Raw genomic sequence first — 21,209 nt, 5'->3', positions numbered from 1 at the left:
CCTTCAGCGCATCTCAAAGTGCTTCACAGACAATGGATTACTTTTGAAATGTGGTCACTGTTATTTTGTAGGCAAATGCAGCAACCAATTTACGTACAGCAAAGTCTCACAGTGAACCGGACAACTGACCGGATTAATTATCGGCCATAATAGCAAAAGAATGCCCTAGTCATCTTCAAATAGTGCTTTTTATGTCCACCTGAACAAATAGATACGGCCTCGGTTTAACGTCTTGTCCAAAAGACAGTACCTCCGACAAAGCAGCGCTCCCTCGGTGCTGCACTGAAATGTTAGATTAGATTATGTGCTTATGTCCTGGAGTGGGGCTTGAACCCACTGACTATCTGACTCAGTTATAGTCCAGCAATTTTATTTTAAATTCACAAGCTTTCGGAGATTTTCTCCTTCCTCAGGCAAATGTTTCAAGATCTCCTTGAAGCCTACGCATTTATACATATTGAACAATAATAAATGGTGTTTACAGACTGCCCCTGCAACTGCCCGTTGCCAAGGCAATCACCGTGTTCAGACAGAGAGGTGTTACCTGCAGAACCTCCGAATACACATTCAATAAAAAAACAAACAGGGAAAAAAAACAGAGAAAAAAAACACAGAGAGAGGCAGAAACATCCGGAAGGCAGAGAGAGCCAGCAAATGACCCATTATATTAAAAACAGATAACATTTGTTCGCTGGTGGGGTAACGTGTAGCGTGACATGAACCCAAGATCCCGGTTGAGGCCGTCCTCATGGGTGCGGAACTTGGCTATCAATTTCTGCTCGACGATTTTGCGTTGTCGTGTGTCTCGAAGGCCGCCTTGGAGTACGCTTACCCGAAGGTCGGTGGATGAATGTCCATGACTGCTGAAGTGTTCCCCGACTGGGAGGGAACCCTCCTGTTTGGCGATTGTTGCGCGGTGTCCGTTCATCCGTTGTCGCAGCGTCTGCATGGTCTCGCCAATGTACCATGCTCTGGGGCATCCTTTCCTGCAACGTATGAGGTAGACAACGTTGGCTGAGTCACAGGAGTATGAACCATGCACCTGGTGGGTGGTGTCATCTCGTGTGATGGTGGTATCTGTGTCGATGATCTGGCATGTCTTGCAGAGGTTACCGTGGCAGGGTTGTGTGGCGTCGTGGACGCTGTTCTCTTGAAAGCTAGGTAGTTTGCTGCGAACGATGGTCTGTTTGAGGTTGGGTGGCTGTTTAAAGGCGAGTAGTGGAGGTGTGGGGATGGCCATAGCGAGGTGTTTGTCCTCATTGATGACATGTTGAAGGCTGCGGAGAACATGGCGTAGTTTCTCCGCTCCGGGGAAGTACTGGACGACAAAGGGTACTCTGTTGGTTGCGTCCCGTGTTAGTCTCCTGAGGAGGTCTATGCGATTTTTTGCTGTGGCCCGTCGGAACTGTCGATCGATGAGTCGAGCGTCATATCCCGTTCTTACTAGGGCGTCTTTCAGCGTCTGTAGGTGTCCATCGCGTTCCTCCTCGTCTGAGCAGACCCTGTGTATTCGCAGGGCCTGTCCATAGGGGATGGCCTCTTTGACGTGGTTAGGGTGGAAGCTGGAAAAGTGGAGCATCGTGAGGTTGTCCGTGGGCTTGCGGTAGAGTGAGGTGCTGAGGTGCCCGTCTTTGATGGAGATTCGTGTGTCCAAGAAAGAAACTGATTCTGAGGAGTAGTCCATGGTGAGCTTGATGGTGGGATGGAACTTGTTGATGTTATCGTGTAGTCTCTTTAGTGATTCCTTGCCGTGGGTCCATAGAAAGAAAATGTCGTCGATGTATCTGGTGTATAGTGTTGGTTGGAGGTCTTGTGCAGTGAAGAAGTCCTGCTCGAACTTGTGCATGAAAATGTTGGCGTATTGGGGTGCGAATTTGGTCCCCATGGCTGTTCCGTGTGTTTGGGTAAAGAACTGGTTATCGAAGGTGAAGACATTGTGATCCAGGATGAAGCGGATGAGTTGTAGGATGGCTTCCGGAGATTGGCTGTTGTTGGTGTTGAGTATTGATGCTGTCGCAGCGATGCCGTCATCGTGGGGGATACTGGTGTATAGTGCCGAGACGTCCATCGTGGTGAGAAGTGTTCCTGGTTCAACTGGTCCGTGGGTACTGAGTTTTTGTAGGAAGTCTGTAGTGTCACGACAGAAGCTGGGGGTTCCCTGTACGATGGGTTTCAGGATGCCCTCGATGTATCCAGAGAGGTTCTCACACAGGGTTCCGTTGCCTGATACGATGGGACGTCCGGGTGTGTTGGCTTTGTGTATCTTTGGGAGGCAGTAGAAGTCTCCCACGCGGGGATTACGTGGGATGAGAATGCGTAGGATGCTTTGAAGGTCTGGATCGAAGGTCTTGATCAGTTTGTTGAGCTGGTGGGTGTGTTCTTTGGTCGGATCTGCGGGTAACCGTCTGTAGTGTTCCTGGTTGTCCAGTTGTCGGTATGCTTCTTTGCAATAGTCTGTTCTGTTCTGTATGACTATGGCTCCTCCTTTGTCCGCTGGTTTGATGACGATGTTGCGGTTGGTCTTGAGAGCGTTGATGGCGTTGCGTTGTGCAACGCCATCAACGCTCTCAAGACCAACCGCAACATCGTCATCAAACCAGCGGACAAAGGAGGAGCCATAGTCATACAGAACAGAACAGACTATTGCAAAGAAGCATACCGACAACTGGACAACCAGGAACACTACAGACGGTTACCCGCAGATCCGACCAAAGAACACACCCACCAGCTCAACAAACTGATCAAGACCTTCGATCCAGACCTTCAAAGCATCCTACGCATTCTCATCCCACGTAATCCCCGCGTGGGAGACTTCTACTGCCTCCCAAAGATACACAAAGCCAACACACCCGGACGTCCCATCGTATCAGGCAACGGAACCCTGTGTGAGAACCTCTCTGGATACATCGAGGGCATCCTGAAACCCATCGTACAGGGAACCCCCAGCTTCTGTCGTGACACTACAGACTTCCTACAAAAACTCAGTACCCACGGACCAGTTGAACCAGGAACACTTCTCACCACGATGGACGTCTCGGCACTATACACCAGTATCCCCCACGATGACGGCATCGCTGCGACAGCATCAATACTCAACACCAACAACAGCCAATCTCCGGAAGCCATCCTACAACTCATCCGCTTCATCCTGGATCACAATGTCTTCACCTTCGATAACCAGTTCTTTACCCAAACACACGGAACAGCCATGGGGACCAAATTCGCACCCCAATACGCCAACATTTTCATGCACAAGTTCGAGCAGGACTTCTTCACTGCACAAGACCTCCAACCAACACTATACACCAGATACATCGACGACATTTTCTTTCTATGGACCCACGGCAAGGAATCACTAAAGAGACTACACGATAACATCAACAAGTTCCATCCCACCATCAAGCTCACCATGGACTACTCCTCAGAATCAGTTTCTTTCTTGGACACACGAATCTCCATCAAAGACGGGCACCTCAGCACCTCACTCTACCGCAAGCCCACGGACAACCTCACGATGCTCCACTTTTCCAGCTTCCACCCTAACCACGTCAAAGAGGCCATCCCCTATGGACAGGCCCTGCGAATACACAGGGTCTGCTCAGACGAGGAGGAACGCGATGGACACCTACAGACGCTGAAAGACGCCCTAGTAAGAACGGGATATGACGCTCGACTCATCGATCGACAGTTCCGACGGGCCACAGCAAAAAATCGCATAGACCTCCTCAGGAGACTAACACGGGACGCAACCAACAGAGTACCCTTTGTCGTCCAGTACTTCCCCGGAGCGGAGAAACTACGCCATGTTCTCCGCAGCCTTCAACATGTCATCAATGAGGACAAACACCTCGCTATGGCCATCCCCACACCTCCACTACTCGCCTTTAAACAGCCACCCAACCTCAAACAGACCATCGTTCGCAGCAAACTACCTAGCTTTCAAGAGAACAGCGTCCACGACGCCACACAACCCTGCCACGGTAACCTCTGCAAGACATGCCAGATCATCGACACAGATACCACCATCACACGAGATGACACCACCCACCAGGTGCATGGTTCATACTCCTGTGACTCAGCCAACGTTGTCTACCTCATACGTTGCAGGAAAGGATGCCCCAGAGCATGGTACATTGGCGAGACCATGCAGACGCTGCGACAACGGATGAACGGACACCGCGCAACAATCGCCAAACAGGAGGGTTCCCTCCCAGTCGGGGAACACTTCAGCAGTCATGGACATTCATCCACCGACCTTCGGGTAAGCGTACTCCAAGGCGGCCTTCGAGACACACGACAACGCAAAATCGTCGAGCAGAAATTGATAGCCAAGTTCCGCACCCATGAGGACGGCCTCAACCGGGATCTTGGGTTCATGTCACGCTACACGTTACCCCACCAGCGAACAAATGTTATCTGTTTTTAATATAATGGGTCATTTGCTGGCTCTCTCTGCCTTCCGGATGTTTCTGCCTCTCTCTGTGTTTTTTTTCTCTGTTTTTTTTCCCTGTTTGTTTTTTTATTGAATGTGTATTCGGAGGTTCTGCAGGTAACACCTCTCTGTCTGAACACGGTGATTGCCTTGGCAACGGGCAGTTGCAGGGGCAGTCTGTAAACACCATTTATTATTGTTCAATATGTATAAATGCGTAGGCTTCAAGGAGATCTTGAAACATTTGCCTGAGGAAGGAGAAAATCTCCGAAAGCTTGTGAATTTAAAATAAAATTGCTGGACTATAACTTGGTGTTGTAAAATTGTTTACAATTGTCAACCCCAGTCCATCACCGGCATCTCCACATCATATCTGACTCAGAGGCAGAGGCAGAGGCAGTGATTGTTATTCAGAAGGCAAACATATTCTGAAAGGTGAAAGATTCACATTGCTCAGGAGAGGAAACCCTCTGAACCAGGACAATGCAAATAACCTCAGCAGTGACAGAGGCCATGTACTTCATACATTAGTCACAAATTCCAGTTCTTTGCTGTACTTACCATATAATAATTTCTTCATAAGTAAAACCTAGTTTCTCTTCACAGTGGCCAACATTAGAGAGTAACTGTGGAGAAAGAGAGACAGACCATGTTATGTGTAAGTTTAATCACAATTACACAAATTGGGGCTGTATTCTCTAGAGTTTAAAAGGTTAAGGGGTGATCTGATCGAAGTTTACAAGATATTAAGGGGAACAGATAGGGTGGATAGAGAGAAACTATTTCCGCTGGTTGGGGATTCTAGGAGTAGGGGGCACAATCTAAAAATTAGAGCCAGACCTTTCAGGAGTGAGATTAGAAAACATTTCTACACACAAAGGGTGGTAGAAGTTTGGAACTCTCTTCCGCAAATGGCAATTGATACTAGCTCAATTGCTAAATTTAAATTGAGATAGATAGCTTTTTGGCAACCAAAGGTATTAAGGGATATGGGCCAAAGGCAGGTATATGGAGTTAGATCACAGATCAGCCATGATCTTATCAAATGGCGGAGCAGGCACGAGGGGCTGAATGGCCTACTCCTGTTCCTATGTCAAAATCTAAACAGTGTTACCAACTTAGTGTCTACTATCCCAAACAGAATATTGCTTGAGGGCCAAACACATGAATGTTACAGCAAGGCATAATGGGTCAGATTTACACTGACTTCCCACACAGTGAGCTCCTGATTTCAATCACGCCGCTCTGGGCAATTGCCAAGTGGAGGCCAAATACATTCCACAGGAAGAGAAAGAAAAAAAATGAATGGTCCTACAGTAATTACAACAGTTTCAGTTGATTGAACGATGGAAGTTTACGCAATGTGAGGCAGCTATATGGCCTATTGAGTCTGCTGGAGCAATCCAAAACAAATCCCATTGCCCCATTCTCTCCCCATATTCCTGTATCTTCCTCTGCTTTAAATATTTATCGAATTTTCCCTTAAAAGATGCCATGGTCTCTGTTTCAACTAGCCTGTGGCAAAACATTCCATGTTCCAACTCTGCACAAAACAAATTCTCCTAACTTCTCTTCTCGCCCTGTCAGTGATCATTTTAAATTGATGATACCTCCACACTGACTCCCCAATAAGAGGAAATAGTCTTTCCCTATTCACCCCATCAAAACCCACCATTTTAAAAAAGCTCTAATACATTTCCTCTTGAAAACAGTCCTATCATCTCAAATCTCTCCTCATAATTAATTGTAGTTTTCCATCCTAGCATCGTCCTGGTGAATCTACGCTGTACGTATCTACAATGTTCTTTCTATAATGGGGTGCTCAAAACTGCATACAATACTTTTAACTGTGGCTCAACCATTGTCTTGTACAAATTTATTATTTCTTTTGTACTCTGTGTCCCTACGTACAAATCCCACAGCGCTGTTGGCCTTTTTATGGCTTTATCTACCTGCACTTGCAGGAAATTATGTATTTGAACCCCTCAGTCTCTGCTCACCCACATCTTCCAGTCTCTTTCAGTTGAAGGTATTTTTCACTTGCTTTATGGAAGCTGGGGTAATCCTGCTTCCTAATAACATTCCCTGGCTTTCTTTTGCTAGAGTAGAAGAAAAGGAGAGGGAACAACACTAGATCCCAGTCCAAGCAATCTTTCAGTGAGACAGGCCTTGAACAGAGACCAGATGAAGCAATGAGTCACCAAGCTGGCAGCAGGAGTAACGCTGATCTAAAAGTTCCAGTGTTAAACCAAGGCTCGGGCTGTGGCTAGGATTATGATTAAAGAAACATTGCCCTGCTCCAGTGACGATGATCATAATTTCAGTGAACACGTGAGGGTGTGTGATGGCTGTGGGTCACCTACCCCTTGCCCTTTAGCCCATTTGACGTACTGTTTTTTTCATTCTCGGGACATGGGCACCGCTGGCAAGGCCGGCATTTATTGCCCATCCCTAGTTTCCCCGAGAAGATGGCAGTAAGCTTTCTTCTTGAACCACTGGTAGCAGTTTGATACAACTAAGTGGCTTGCCAGGCAACTTCAGAGGGCAGTTAAGAGTCAACCATGTTGACATGGGACTGAAGTCACAAAGGCCAGACCGGGTAAGGACAGCAGATTTTCTTCCCTTAAAGGGTATTAGTAAACCAGTTGCGTTTTTACAACAGTCAGTCAGCTTCATGGTCACTTTTACTGATACCAGCTTTTTATTTCAAAGATTTTTTTAAAAATTGAATTCAAATTCTCAAACAGCCATGATGGTACTTGAAATCATGTTCTCTAGAATTATTAGTTCAGGCCTCTGGATTAGTTCAATAACATAACCACTACAGTACTGTACAATACAAACCCTAAGCCCATCTAATCTATACCAACCTAGTGTCTTCCCATTACAGCATCTAACTGTAAAAGATCCCCATTATTGAGATGCTTTTACCAGTTCAACCCTACCCCAATCTTTCTCTCTCAGATAGGCTGTCATGTTGGGGTACAGATCCTCAAATGGTTAGATGCTCTCTTTGCCCATTCTTCATGTACCTCACCAAGTCGTCATTCTGCACTTATGGCCCAGACAGCATGCATCAGCTGGGTATTCGATAGTGGGCAGAGGGGCAGCATCAAGCTACGCCGATTTTGTCCACCCATGGCACTTTCCAGCAGGGGGTCACTGGATAGTGACCAGGAGTAGTATCTCTTGTTCTTTTTCCCTTCTGTAACCCAAGTTTACGAAAGGTTGCACCAATTGAGACCAGTTAAGTCAGGATGTGGAGATGCCGGTGATGGACTGGGGTATACAAATGTAAGGAATCGTACAACAACAGGTTATAGTCCAACAGTTTTATTTGAAAATCACAAGCTTTCGGAGGCTTCCTCCTTCGTCAGGTGAGTGTCGGAGTCCTTGAAAATTACCGCATGTATAGTCACAGAACAATGCCTGGTGATTACATATAATCTTTCCAACTGCCCGTTTCAAGGCAATCAAAGGAATTGAATAGTGTTCAGACAGAAAAACATTAGATACCAGACTACTGAATATACAAACGGCCAGAACCAAAGACAGGGAGGGGGGGAGAGAGAGAGAAATATCTGAAAGGAAGAGAAAGAGAGAGAATGATAAGTTTTGATAAAAACAGAAATTGAATCAGGTCCCTTACTGGCCTGTAAGGTCAGTACCACTCAGATGCATTTATCCACTAAGTCATTAGGCGGCATTTTGTTTATTCTTAGAACTGCCGTACGATGATCAACTGTTCCATTTGGGCAGAGCTGGGGATTGAAAAGTAAAGGCACAGCCATCTCATGCAAACTGCTAAGACACCTCCGATAGGCAGTCAGAAAGGGCAATTCCGACATCTCCGTGGCAACGTGCTTTGAGCAAGCATAAATAAAACAACGATATTAGATTGAGCTTAACTCAACCACAGAGCAATAAGACAAAAATCAGATCTGCTCCCTGCTAACACTGAACACTACCCTCAATCCCAAGTAATGCAAGAGCCTAGCACATAACTATCGGAGCACGCCTTTCCGGTGACCCAGAAGTTACAATTGTAATTGTAAGAGTAGTCGTTCCACTTGCCTGGCAGACAGTTTAACACCAATGATTAATGGGTCTAAGGAATGGCTTTCCTGGCCTCTTCCAGAGGATCACCCATGGTATCAAATGTCCAGGTCTGAAAAGGCTGCTAAGCAGTTTGCCAATTACTCAGAGTTGCTATTTGTTGAGTTTACTCAACGTCGGGTGAAATGTAATCAATCCCAAAGTGCAATAAGACCAAGCATGTGTACGTACAAAGCACCACTCAAGGAAGGTAATTGTAAACAATTTTACAACACCAAGTTATAGTCCAGCAATTTTATTTTAAATTCACAAGCTTTCGGAGACTTCCTCCTTCCTCAGGTAAATGTTTACCTGAGGAAGGAGGAAGTCTCCGAAAGCTTGTGAATTTAAAATAAAATTGCTGGACTATAACTTGGTGTTGTAAAATTGTTTACAATTGTCAACCCCAGTCCATCACCGGCATCTCCACATCAAGGAAGGTAAAGCAAGTGATGCTGAGAATAGGGAAAAACTTGTCTTTTAAAAAAAAATTTAAAAACTATTCCTCTCACAATTTAAATTATAATAGGAGGTGCATCAGATCAAATCAATTCTGTCAATATTTAGAAAAATGGGTGATACTGTGGATTAGACACTGCTTTTTCACCTCAGGGCCCTGGGTTCAAATCCAGCCCAAACTGAAATGAAGGAAATCTTCTCTATTAACTGTAAGGGTCCTACTTAAAATAACTTTTGACTAGTCTCAACCTAGTTGCTAGTAAATGTAAACCAATGGTTTTCAATTTTTTTTAATGTGGGGATCAACTGCATATATTGAAACACATCAAGAAGTCTCCTGTCACAGCATCTTAATGACAGTGCCAACTACCCAAAAGAAAGTAATAGTAGAGAAAACAATTTTTAAATAGTGCACAGCAGTTTAAATAATACTTTAGGAGAACAAACAGAATTTTGCTGACTTTCAGGATTCACCCACGATCCAGTTGAAAACCAATGGTGTAAACTGATGCAGGAAAAGCTTGAACAGAGGCCCAGCCAGTCCCCATCCACCACCATCCTTCTTCATTTGGCTAAACTTGTTCTCAACCTGAACAATTTCTCTCTCCTCCACTGACTTCTTCCAGATCCAAGTTGTCACTATGAAAACCCACATGGGTCCCAACTAGGCCAGTCTTTTTGCAGGATATGTTTCAATCCTACTCGGCCACTCCATTCCACTGACAACTATGTTGGTACCACTCCCTGCTCTCACATGGATCTGAAAAATTTAATTTACTAATGCTTCCAATAGCATCTCATCTCATCTTCAGGACATCCCAAGTGTTTACAATCAAAAGTGAACTTTCGAGCTCCTGGTTGATCTCCGATTCTTCCCTTCCCGGACTCCCCTCTCTAACTCTGGTAATGGGCTTTCCATAGAAATCTCAAGTACCTACATTGTACTCCTTCCCACTCTACATTCTGTATTCCATCCCTTTCTCCCAGCTTCTCCATCTCAGTCACATTTGCTCTGATGACTCTACTTTCTAAGCCAGAACTTTTGAATGTTCTTTTTATTCAGCCAAGGCTTCCACTGCCAGTCCCATTTCTTGTGCCTCCACGCTCACCCCTTACCCCACATGATCTCACCTTCCAGCTTACTAATCTCCACATTCACCAAATCGCTTTCCACAATATCTCTCTGCTTTCTGGAGGGATATGGCTGTTCATTCTTCCAACACCCTGAATTTTAGCTACTCTTCCATTCTTACTCTGACCTTTTTCATAGTGTTCCAACCAAGCTGAGTGCAGGCTTCAGGAACAGTGTCACATCTCTGTCCTGAGTACCTTGCAGCCTTCTGGCCTGAATACTGGCTTTTTAAAAATTCGTTCACGGAATGTGGGCGTCGCTGGCAAGGCCGGCATTTATTGCCCATCCCTAATTGCCCTTGAGAAGGTGGTGGTGAGCCGCCTTCTTGAACCGCTGCAGTCTGTGTGGTGACGGTTCTCCCACAGTGCTGTTAGGAAGGGAGTTCCAGGATTTTGACCCAGCGACAATGAAGGAACGGCGATATATTTCCAAGTCGGGATGGTGTGTGACTTGGAGGGGAACGTGCAGGTGGTGTTGTTCCCATACGCCTGCTGCCCTTGTCCTTCTAGGTGGTAGAGGTCGCGGGTTTGGGAGGTGCTGTCGAAGAAGCCTTGGCGAGTTGCTGCATTGCATCCTGTGGATGGTGCACACTGCAGCCACAGTGCGCCGGTGGTGAAGGGAGTGAATGTTTAGGGTGGTGGATGGGGTGCCAATCAAGCGGGCTGCTTTATCTTGGATGGTGTCGAGCTTCTTGAGTGTTGTTGGAGCTGCACTCATCCAGGCAAGTGGAGAGTATTCCATCACACTCCTGACTTGTGCATTGTAGATAGTGGAAAGGCTTTGGGGAGTCAGGAGGTGAGTCACTCGCCGCAGAATACCCAGCCTCTGACCTGCTCTCGTAGCCACAGTATTTATATGGCTGGTCCAGTTAAGTTTCTGGTCAATGGTGACCCCCAGGATGTTGATGGTGGGGGATTCGGCGATGGTAATGCCGTTGAATGTCAAGGGGAGGTGGTTAGACTCTCTCTTGTTGGAGATGGTCATTGCCTGGCACTTATCTGGCGCGAATGTTACTTGCCACTTATGAGCCCAAGCCTGGATGTTGTCCAGGTCTTGCTGCATGCAGGCTCGGACTGCTTCATTATCTGAGGGGTTGCGAATGGAACTGAACACTGTGCAGTCATCAGCGAACATCCCCATTTCGGACCTTATGATGGAGGGAAGGTCATTGATGAAGCAGCTGAAGATGGTTGGGCCTAGGACACTGCCCTGAGGAACTCCTGCAGCAATGCCCTGGGGCTGAGATGATTGGCCTCCAACAACCACTACCATCTTCCTTTGTGCTAGGTATGACTCCAGCCACTGGAGAGTTTTCCCCCTGATTCCCATTGACTTCAATTTTACTAGGGCTCCTTGGTGCCACACTCGGTCAAATGCTGCCTTGATGTCAAGGGCAGTCACTCTCACCTCACCTCTGGAATTCAGCTCTTTTGTCCATGTTTGGACCAAGGCTGTAATGAGGTCTGGAGCCGAGTGGTCCTGGCGGAACCCAAACTGAGCATCGGTAAGCAGGTTATTGGTGAGTGAGTGCCGCTTGATAGCACTGTCGATGACACCTTCCATCACTTTGCTGATGATTGAGAGTAGACTGATGGGGCGGTAATTGGCCGGATTGGATTTGTCCTGCTTTTTGTGGACAGGACATACCTGGGCAATTTTCCACATTGTCGGGTGGATGCCAGTGTTGTAGCTGTACTGGAACAGCTTGGCTATGGGCGCAGCTAGTTCTGGAGCACAAGACTTCAGCACTACAGCTGGGATGTTGTCGGGGCCCATAGCCTTTGCTGTATCCAGTGCACTCAGCCGTTTCTTGATATCACGTGGAGTGAATCGAATTGGCCGAAGACTGGCTTCCGTGATGGTGGGGATATCGGAAGGAGGCTGAGATGGATTGGCTTCAGAAACTGCAGACCTTAACTATCTCTTTTTTTTAAAAAAAAGCGATGAGGGATGTTGGGGATACACTGTGGGTCCACCGGTGCTTGGGGAAAGTGGAGTGTTGCAGGTGTGGACCCTTCAGCACAGCACAATTCCAGTGGAGGTTGTGTACTAGGTCTTGGCTTGCCTTCTTTCCTTTCAGGTGCTGGTGGACCTGCTCTGCATTTCCAGGATTTTCTGAATGGAGTTCAGATTTCCTACGGATACTGAACTTTTCTTTTTTAGACCTTTCCAATATCTTTTCATCACCTCACTGGGCTATAAACAAACTCTTTTGCTTTCTGCATTGCATCACTGAGGTAATCAGCATTCATCTGAGTTTTGATCTCTTCAGTTGTTTGGGAATTCAACCCATTAATCGTTCTTATCGCCCTCACCTTTTTTCTCACACAGTTCCAATAAACAGCGATTAGTTTCCAGTTCCGACAAAGGATTCAGGTCCCAAATGATAACCTGTCTTTTCTCATTACTGATCCTGCAGAATCTGCTGTGTTTTTATTTCAAATCTTCAGCATTGGCAGTTCCATTCCTTTTATTTGAATTATGACGGCACAGTCATTACTTACTTCCTCATGTCTGTAACTCAGTGACTGATAATTTTACCATGTGGTTAACTGTTATACATATTTACATCTGGTCATTATCACGTACTCGAAAACAAGACCCTCAGATTATTTTTATACACATTTAAACATGTTATTTCTAAGTTACCCCACTTATATCACCAAGCAATCATAGAATCATTCATTATCTGAAGGGGTTGCGAATGGAACTGAACACTGCAATCATCAGCGAACATCCCCATTTCTGACCTTATGATGGAGGGTAGGTCATTGATGAAGCAGCTAAAGATGGTTGGGCCTACGACAATGCCCTGAGGAACTCCTGATGTCGAGATGGCGGTGATGGACTGGGGTTGACAATTGTAAACAATTTTACAACACCAAGTTATAGTCCAACAATTTTATTTTAAAATCCACAATCTTTCGGAGGCTTCCTCCTTCCTGAGGTGAATGTGCAAATGAAATCCTCGAACCTATCGCATTTATAAATCACAGATAGTCTTTTCAACTGCCCGTTGCCAAGGCAACCAAAGTGTTCAGACAGATAGGTGTTACCTACAGGGCCACCGGATATACAAACGGCCAGAACTAAAAAAACAGATGTGGAGATGCCAATTAAAAAAAAAAAGAGCGAGAGGCACAGAAACATAGAAACAACCGGAAGGAAAAGACAGCAATTGACCAGTTATATTAAAAACAGATAACATTTGTTTGCTGGTGAGGTAACGTGTGGCGTGACATGAACCCAAGATCCCGGTTGAGGCCGTCCTCATGGGTGCGGAACTTGGTTATCAATTTCTGCTCGACGATTTTGCGTTGTCGAGTGTCTCGAAGGCCGCCTTGGAGTACGCTTACCCGAAGGTCGGTGGCTGAATGTCCTTGACTGCTGAAGTGTTCCCCGACTGGGAGGGAACCCTCCTGTCTAGCGATTGTTGCGCGGTGTCCGTTCATCCGTTGTCGCAGCGTTTGCATGGTCTCGCCAATGTACCATGCTCTGGGGCATCCTTTCCTGCAACGTATGAGGTAGACAACGTTGGCCGAGTCACAGGAGTATGAACCATGCACCTGGTGGGTGGTGTCCTCTCGTGTGATGGTGGTATCTGTGTCGATGATCTGGCATGTCTTGCAGAGGTTACCGTGGCAGGGTTGTGTGGTGTCGTGGACGCTGTTCTCCTGAAAGCTGGGTAATTTGCTGCAAACGATGGTCTGTTTGAGGTTGGGTGGCTGTTTAAAGGCGAGTAGTGGAGGTGTGGGGATGCCATAGCGAGGTGTTCGTCGTCATTGATGACATGTTGAAGGCTGCGGAGAACATGGCGTAGTTTCTCCGCTCCGGGGAAGTACTGGACGACGAAGGTTGGTTGCGTCCCGTGTTGGTCTTCTGAGGAGGTCTATGCGATTTTTCGCTGTGGCCCGTCGGAATTGTCGATCGATGAGTCGAGCGTCATATCCCGAGTAAGAACGGGATATGACGCTCGACTCATCGATCGACAGTTCAGACGGGCCACAGCGAAAAATCGCATAGACCTCCTCAGAAGACCAACACGGGACGCAACCAACAGTGTACCCTTCGTCGTCCAGTACTTCCCCGGAGCGGAGAAACTACGCCATGTTCTCCGCAGCCTTCAACATGTCATCAATGACGACGAACACCTCGCTATGGCCATCCCCACACCTCCACTACTCGCCTTTAAACAGCCACCCAACCCCAAACAGACCATCGTTCGCAGCAAATTACCCAGCTTTCAGGAGAACAGCGTCCACGACACCACACAACCCTGCCACGGTAACCTCTGCAAGACATGCCAGACCATCGACACAGATACCACCATCTCACGAGAGGACACCACCCACCAGGTGCATGGTTCATACTCCTGTGACTCGGCCAACGTTGTCTACCTCATACGTTGCAGGAAAGGATGCCCCAGAGCATGGTACATTGGCGAGACCATGCAAACGCTGCGACAACGGATGAACGGACACCGCGCAACAATCGCCAGACAGGAGGGTTCCCTCCCAGTCGGGGAACACTTCAGCAGTCAAGGACATTCAGCCACCGATCTTCGGGTAAGCGTTCTCCAAGGCGGCCTTCGAGACACTCGACAACGCAAAATCGTCGAGCAGAAATTGATAACCAAGTTCCGCACTCATGAGGACGGCCTCAACCGGGATCTTGGGTTCATGTCACGCTACACGTTACCTCACCAGCAAACAAATGTTATCTGTTTTTAATATAACGGGTCAATTGCTGTCTTTTCCTTCCGGATGTTTCTATGTTTCTGCCTCTCTCGCTCTGTTTTTTTTTTAATTGGCATCTCCACATCATCTGTTTTTTTAGTTCTGGCCGTTTGTACATCTGAACACTTTGGTTGCCTTGGCAACGGGCAGTTGAAAAGACTATCTGTGATCACCAGGCATTGTTCTGTGATTTATAAATGCGATAGGTTCGAGGATTTCATTTCCACATTCACCTGAGGAAGGAGGAAGCCTCCGAAAGCTTGTGGATTTTAAAATAAAATTGTTGGACTATAACTTGGTGTTGTAAAATTGTTTGCAACTGAGGAACTCCTGCAGCAATGTCCTGGGGCCAACAACCACTACCATCTTCCTTTGTGCTAGGTATGACTCCAGCCACTGGAGAGTTTTCCCCCTGATTCCCATTGACTTCAATTTTACTAGGGCTCCTTGGTGCCACACTCGGTCAAATGCTGCCTTGATGTCAAGGGCAGTCACTCTCACCTCACCTCTGGAATTCAGCTCTTTTGTCCATGTTTGGACCAAGGCCGTAATGAGGTCTGGAGCAGAGTGGTCCTGGCGGAACCCAAACTGAGCATCGGTGAGCAGGTTATTGGTGAGTAAGTTCCGCTTGATAGCACTGTCGACGACACCTTCCATCGCTTTGCTGATGATTGAGAGTAATTGGCTGGATTGGATTTGTCCTGCTTTTTGTGGACAGGACATACCTGGGCAATTTTCCACATTGGGAATCCCTGCGGGATCCTGGGCTCGAGTACAAAAGCAAGGAAGCCATGATGAAATTTTATAAAACACTGGTTCGACCACAACTGGAGTATTGTGTCCAGTTCTCGGCACCGCACTTTAGGAAAGATGTGAAGGCCTTAGAGAGGGTGAAGAAAAGATTTACTAGAATGATTCCAGAGTAGAGGGACTTTAGTTACGCGGATAGACTGGAGAAGCTGGGGTTGTTCTCCTTGGAACAGAGAAGGTTGAGAGGAGATTTGATCGAGGTGTTTAAAATCATGAAGGGTCCAGACAGAATAGATAGAAACAGTTCCCATTGGCGGAAGGGTCAAGAACCAGAGGACATAGATTTCAGGTGATTGGCAAAAGCACCAAAGGTGACATGAGGAAAAACTTTTTCCCACACTGAGTGGTTAGGATCTGGAAAGAGCTGCCCAAGGGGGTGGTGGAGGCAGATTCAATCGTGGCCTTCAAAAGGGAACTGGATAAGTACCTGAAGGGAAAAAAAATGCAGGGCTACGGGGCGAGGGCAGGGGAGTGGGATTAGCTGGATTGCTCTTGCACGAGCCGGCATGGACTCGGTGGGCCAAATGGCCTCCTTCCGTGCTGTAACCTTGCAATGATTCTATAGAAATTTATGGCACAGAAGGCAGCCATTCGGCCCATTGTGTCTGCTCCAGCGAAAAAGAGCTATCCAGCCTAATTCCACTTTCCAGCACTTGGTCCGTAGCCTTGTAGGTTACGGCACCCCAAGTGGACATCCATGTACTTTTTAAATGCGAAGAGAGTTTCTGCCTCTCCCATCCTTTCAGGCAGTGAGTTCCAGGCCCCTGCCACACTCGGTGAAAAAAGTTCTCCTCAGCACCCCTGTGATACTTCTACCAATTACTTTAAATCTATGCCCTCTGGTTATTGACCTCTCTGCTAAGGGAAATAGAGTGGATAGGAAGGACCTATTTAGTTAGGTCCCTCATAATTTTATACACCTCAATTCAATCTCCCCTCAGCCTCCTCTGTACCAAAGAAAACAACCCCAGCCTATCCAATCTTTCCGCATAGCTAAAATTCTTCAGTCCTAGCAACATCCTTGTAAATCTCCTCTGTACCCTCTCTGGTAAAATCACATCTTTCCTGTAATGTGGTGATCAGAACTGTGTACAGTACTCTAGCTGTGGCCTAACTAGTGTTTCATACAGTTCCAGCATAACCTCCCTGCTCTTATATTCTATGCCTCGGCTAATAAAGGAAGGTATCTTGTATGCCTTCTTAACCACCTTATCTACCTGTCCTGCTACCTTCAAGGACCTGTGGACATGCACTCCAAGGTCCCTCTACACCTTCCATTTATTTTGTGTATTCCCTTGCCTTGTTTGCCCTCCCCAAATGCATTCTCTCTCACTTCTCTGGATTGAATTCCATTTGCCACTTTTCTGCCCACCTGACCAGTCCATTGATATCTTCCGGCAGTTTACAACTTTCCTCCTCACTATCAACCACACGGCCAATTTTTGTATCATCTGCAAACTTCTTGATCATGCCCCCTACATTTAAGTCTGAAACATTAGTATATGCCACAAAATGCATGGGACCTAGTACTGAGCCCCGCGGAACCCCACTGGAAACAACCTTCCGGTCACAAAAACACCCGACCATTACCATTTGCTTCCTGCCACTGAGCCAATTTTGGATCTAACTTGCCACTTTCCCTTGGACTTGTACTTTTCTGACCAGTCTACCATGTGGGACCTTGTCAAAAGCCTCGCTAAAATCCATGTAGACTACATCAAACGTGTTACCCTCATCAACCCTCGTCTCCTCCTCAAAAAATTCGATCAAGTTAGTCAGACACGACCTGCCCTTAAAAAACCATGCTGACTGTCCTTGATTAATCCGTGCTTTAAATGACGATTAATACTGTCCCTCAGAATTGTTTCCAACAATTTGCCCACCACCGAGATTAGGTTGACTGACCTGTAATTACTCGGTCTATCGCTTTCTCCATTTTTAAGCAGTACAATGTTAGCAGTTCTCCAATCCTCCAGCACCATGCCTGCAGCCAGAAAGGATTGGGAAGATGATGGTCAGAGCCTCCGCTATTCCCTCCTTTGCTTCTCGTAGCAACCTGGGATACATTTCATCCGGGCATGGCGATTAATCTACTTTCAAAGATGCTCATCCCCTTAATATTTCCTCTTTCACTATGTTTATCCCATCCAATATTTCACAATCCTCAACTACAATGCCTGCATCATTCCCCTCTTATGAAGACAGATGCAAAGTATTCATCAAGAACCATACCCACATCTTCCACCTCCACACATAGGTTACCTTTTTGGTCTCTAATTGGCCCTACTCTTTCCTTAGTTATCCTCTTGCTCTTTATGTATTTATAAAACATCTTTGGGTTTTCCTTGATTTTACTTGCCAGTATTTTTTCATGCCCTCTCTGCTTTCCTAATTTCCTTCTTAATTTCACCCCTGCACTTTCTATACTCCTCTAGGCTTTCTGCAGTATTCAGCTTTCGGTATGACATAAACTTCCCTTTTTTGCCTTATCCTACCATGCACGCTCCTTGACATCCAGGGAACTGTAGATTTGGTAATCCCAATCTTTTTCTTTGCGGGAACATATTTGCTCTGAACGCTCACTACCTCTCCCCCTTGAATGCTTCCCATTGCTCAGACACTGATTTACCTTCAATGTGAAATATATTATCTGAGTCAGCTGATCTCAACCAGGACAGCAGCTGGAGTGCAATTGGCCTCAGCACCCGAGGCACAAAGTAGGTCAGCCAGAATTCGTCCTCCTGATTACCACCTGGTGATCTCCACTGCAAAGTGCAGGTAAGGACAGGATTGGGCCCAACCGTGATATCCTCCATGGTCAAATGACTCATGTAGGCAAGATATCAGAGGATGCCAAGCACCTATGTTACCTTACCCCAGCAAGGATCAGCGTCTTCAGAACAGGGAAGAAAATCTACTACTTTATTCTTTATGCTGATGGCCACGTAAGTGCAGGACAGACTCCCATTGGTTTAAATACCCCATTACATTACCACATAATACTAGCCCATTCCCACTCATCGACACATATGAAAGTTCTACAATGGCACCTCAACTGCTTTCAACTCTTCATCAGTACACAATAGCTGGCCCATTTTCACTTGTTAGTCTGCACTGTGCCCTGCAGCATGACTTACTTCCCATCAGATGGGCATCTGCACATCTTTAGCCAACAGAAAATTCACTATTTACAATCTGCACACCTACAACTAACATAGACCCACTCCCACCCATCTGCACACCTTCAACCAACATAGGCCCAAACCCACCCATTGACACAGTCAACCAACAACAGGCCCACCATTGCTGTGGCCGTAAACGTGACTCCAGGATGGTTTGTTGCCTCCCTGGTGCCAGGGTCATGGATGTCACTGAGCGGCTACAGGGCATTCTCAAGGGGGAGGGTGAGCAGGCAGAGGTCGTGGTCCACATTGGGACCAACGACATAGGTAGGAAGGGAGATGAGGTCCTGCATCAAGAATTTAGGGAGCTAGGTAGCAGATTAAAGAGCAGGACCTCAAAGGTTGTAATCTCTGGATTACTCCCAGTGCCACGGGCTAGTGAGTATAGAAATAGGAGGATAGAACAGATGAATGCGTGGCTAAAGAGTTGGTGCAGGAGGGAGGGTTTCAGTTTCCTGGATCACTGGGCCTGCTTCTGGGGAAGGTGGGACTTGTACAAGTCGGACGGGTTGCACCTGAACCAGAGCGGGACAAATATCCTTGCGGGGAGGTTTGCTAGCACTGTTGGGTGGGGTTTAAACTAACTTGGCAGGGGGATGGGATACAGAGTGGAGCTACAATAGGGGGATGTGCAGCCAAATATAAAGAAAAAAACAAGTCAGCTTGGAAGACAGGGCAAATATGTGAGGGCAAGGCTGGATGGCATCTATTTTAATGCAAGGAGTCTTGCGAATAAGGTGGATGAACTGAAGGTGTTGATAAACACATGGGAGTATGATATTGTTGCTGTCACAGAGACATGGTTGAGGGAGGGGCAAGACTGGCAGCTCAATATTCCGGGGTACAGAATCTTCAGGCGAGACAGAGGGGGAGGTATAAGAGGAGGGGGGGTCGCAATATTAAAGAATCAATTACTGCCATAAGGAGGGATGATATATTAGCAGGTTCCTCTAATGAGGCCATATGGGTGGAGCTTAAAAACAAAAAGGGGGCAAGCACTTTGATGGGAGTGTACTATAGGCCCCCAAACAGTCAGGGGGAGATAGAGGAACAGATATGTAGGCAAATCTCAGAAAATTGTGCAAATAATAGGGTAATAATAGTGGGGGATTTCAACTTCCCCAATATTAACTGGGATACTGAGTGTAAAAGGCTTAGAGGGTACAAAATTCTTAACGTGCATCCAGGAGAGCTTTTTGAGCCAGCATGTAGAAAGTCCTACAAGAGAGGGGGCGGTACTGGACCTAATTCTAGGGAATGTGGCCGGCCAAGCGGAAGAAGTGCTAGTAGGTGAGCACTTTGGTGACAGTGACCATAATTCGGTGAGATTTAAGGTGGTCATGGAAAAGGACAGGGAGGGGCCGGAAATAAAGGTTCTAAATTGGGGGAAGGCCGATTTTAATAGGATACGGCAGGATCTGGCCAAAATGGACTGGGATCAGCTGCTTGTAGGAAAATCCGCATCGGAGCAATGGGAGTCTTTCAGAAGGGAGATTGAGACCATACAATGGCAACATGTTCCCGTAAAGGTCAAGGGTGGTTCCAAGAACTCCAGGGAACCTTGGATGTCAGGGGATATACGAGAATGGATTAGGAAAAAAAGGAGGGCTTTTGGCAGATACAAAAGGCTAAAGACGGAGGAAGCCCCAGAGGAGTACAAAAAGTGCAGGGGGATACTTAAAAAAGAAATTAGGAGATCAAGGAGGGGCCATGAAATAACACTGGCGAGCAAAATAAAGGAAAATCCTAAGATGTTTTATAAGTATATTAAGGGTAAGAGGATGACTAGGGAAAAAATAGGGCCCATTAGGGACAAAAATGGCAATCTGTGTGTGGAGCCGGCAGATGTAGGAGGGGTTCTAAATGAATTTTTTGCATCTGTTTTCACTATGGAGAAGGACGATGTAGACATAGAAATACGGCAGGAGGACTGTGATATACTCGAACATATTAACATCGAGCGGGAGGAGGTATTGGCGGTTTTAGCAGGCCTAAAAATGGATAAATCCCCAGGCCCGGACGAAATGTATCCCAGGCTACTGTGTGAGGCAAAGGAGGAGATTGCGGGGGCTCTGACACATATATTCAGAACCTCTCTGGCCACAGGGGATGTGCCAGAGGACTGGAGAACCGCTAATGTAATACCATTATTCAAGAAGGGGAGTAGGGAAAAACCGGGGAACTACAGGCCAGTGAGCCTAACATCAGTGGTAGGAAAATTATTGGAAAAAATTCTGAAGGACAAAATTAGTCTCCACTTGGAGAAGCAAGGATTAATCAGGGATAGTCAACATGGCTTTGTCAAGGGAAGATCATGTCTGACTAATTTGATTGAATTTTTTGAGGGGGTGACTAGGCGTGTG

At 46.6% G+C, this 21,209-nt stretch overlaps 1 protein-coding gene across 3 annotated transcripts in view; it reads right to left on the bottom strand.

Moving 5' to 3' along the window:
• Positions 1 to 21,209, bottom strand: part of rictora (RPTOR independent companion of MTOR, complex 2 a) — a 302,106-nt gene that overhangs the window by 154,226 nt on the left and 126,671 nt on the right. For all 3 annotated transcript variants that reach the window (XM_067982377.1, XM_067982379.1, XM_067982378.1), the window contains exon 4: positions 4,994 to 5,058. In XM_067982377.1, the coding sequence (XP_067838478.1) occupies positions 4,994 to 5,058 (65 nt within the window). The remainder of the gene's footprint in view (positions 1 to 4,993; positions 5,059 to 21,209) is intronic.

Source organism: Heptranchias perlo, chromosome 4 (assembly GCF_035084215.1).
Source record: "Heptranchias perlo isolate sHepPer1 chromosome 4, sHepPer1.hap1, whole genome shotgun sequence".
Lineage (NCBI taxonomy): Eukaryota > Metazoa > Chordata > Chondrichthyes > Hexanchiformes > Hexanchidae > Heptranchias > Heptranchias perlo.
This window is presented reverse-complemented; position numbering and strand designations above follow the sequence as displayed.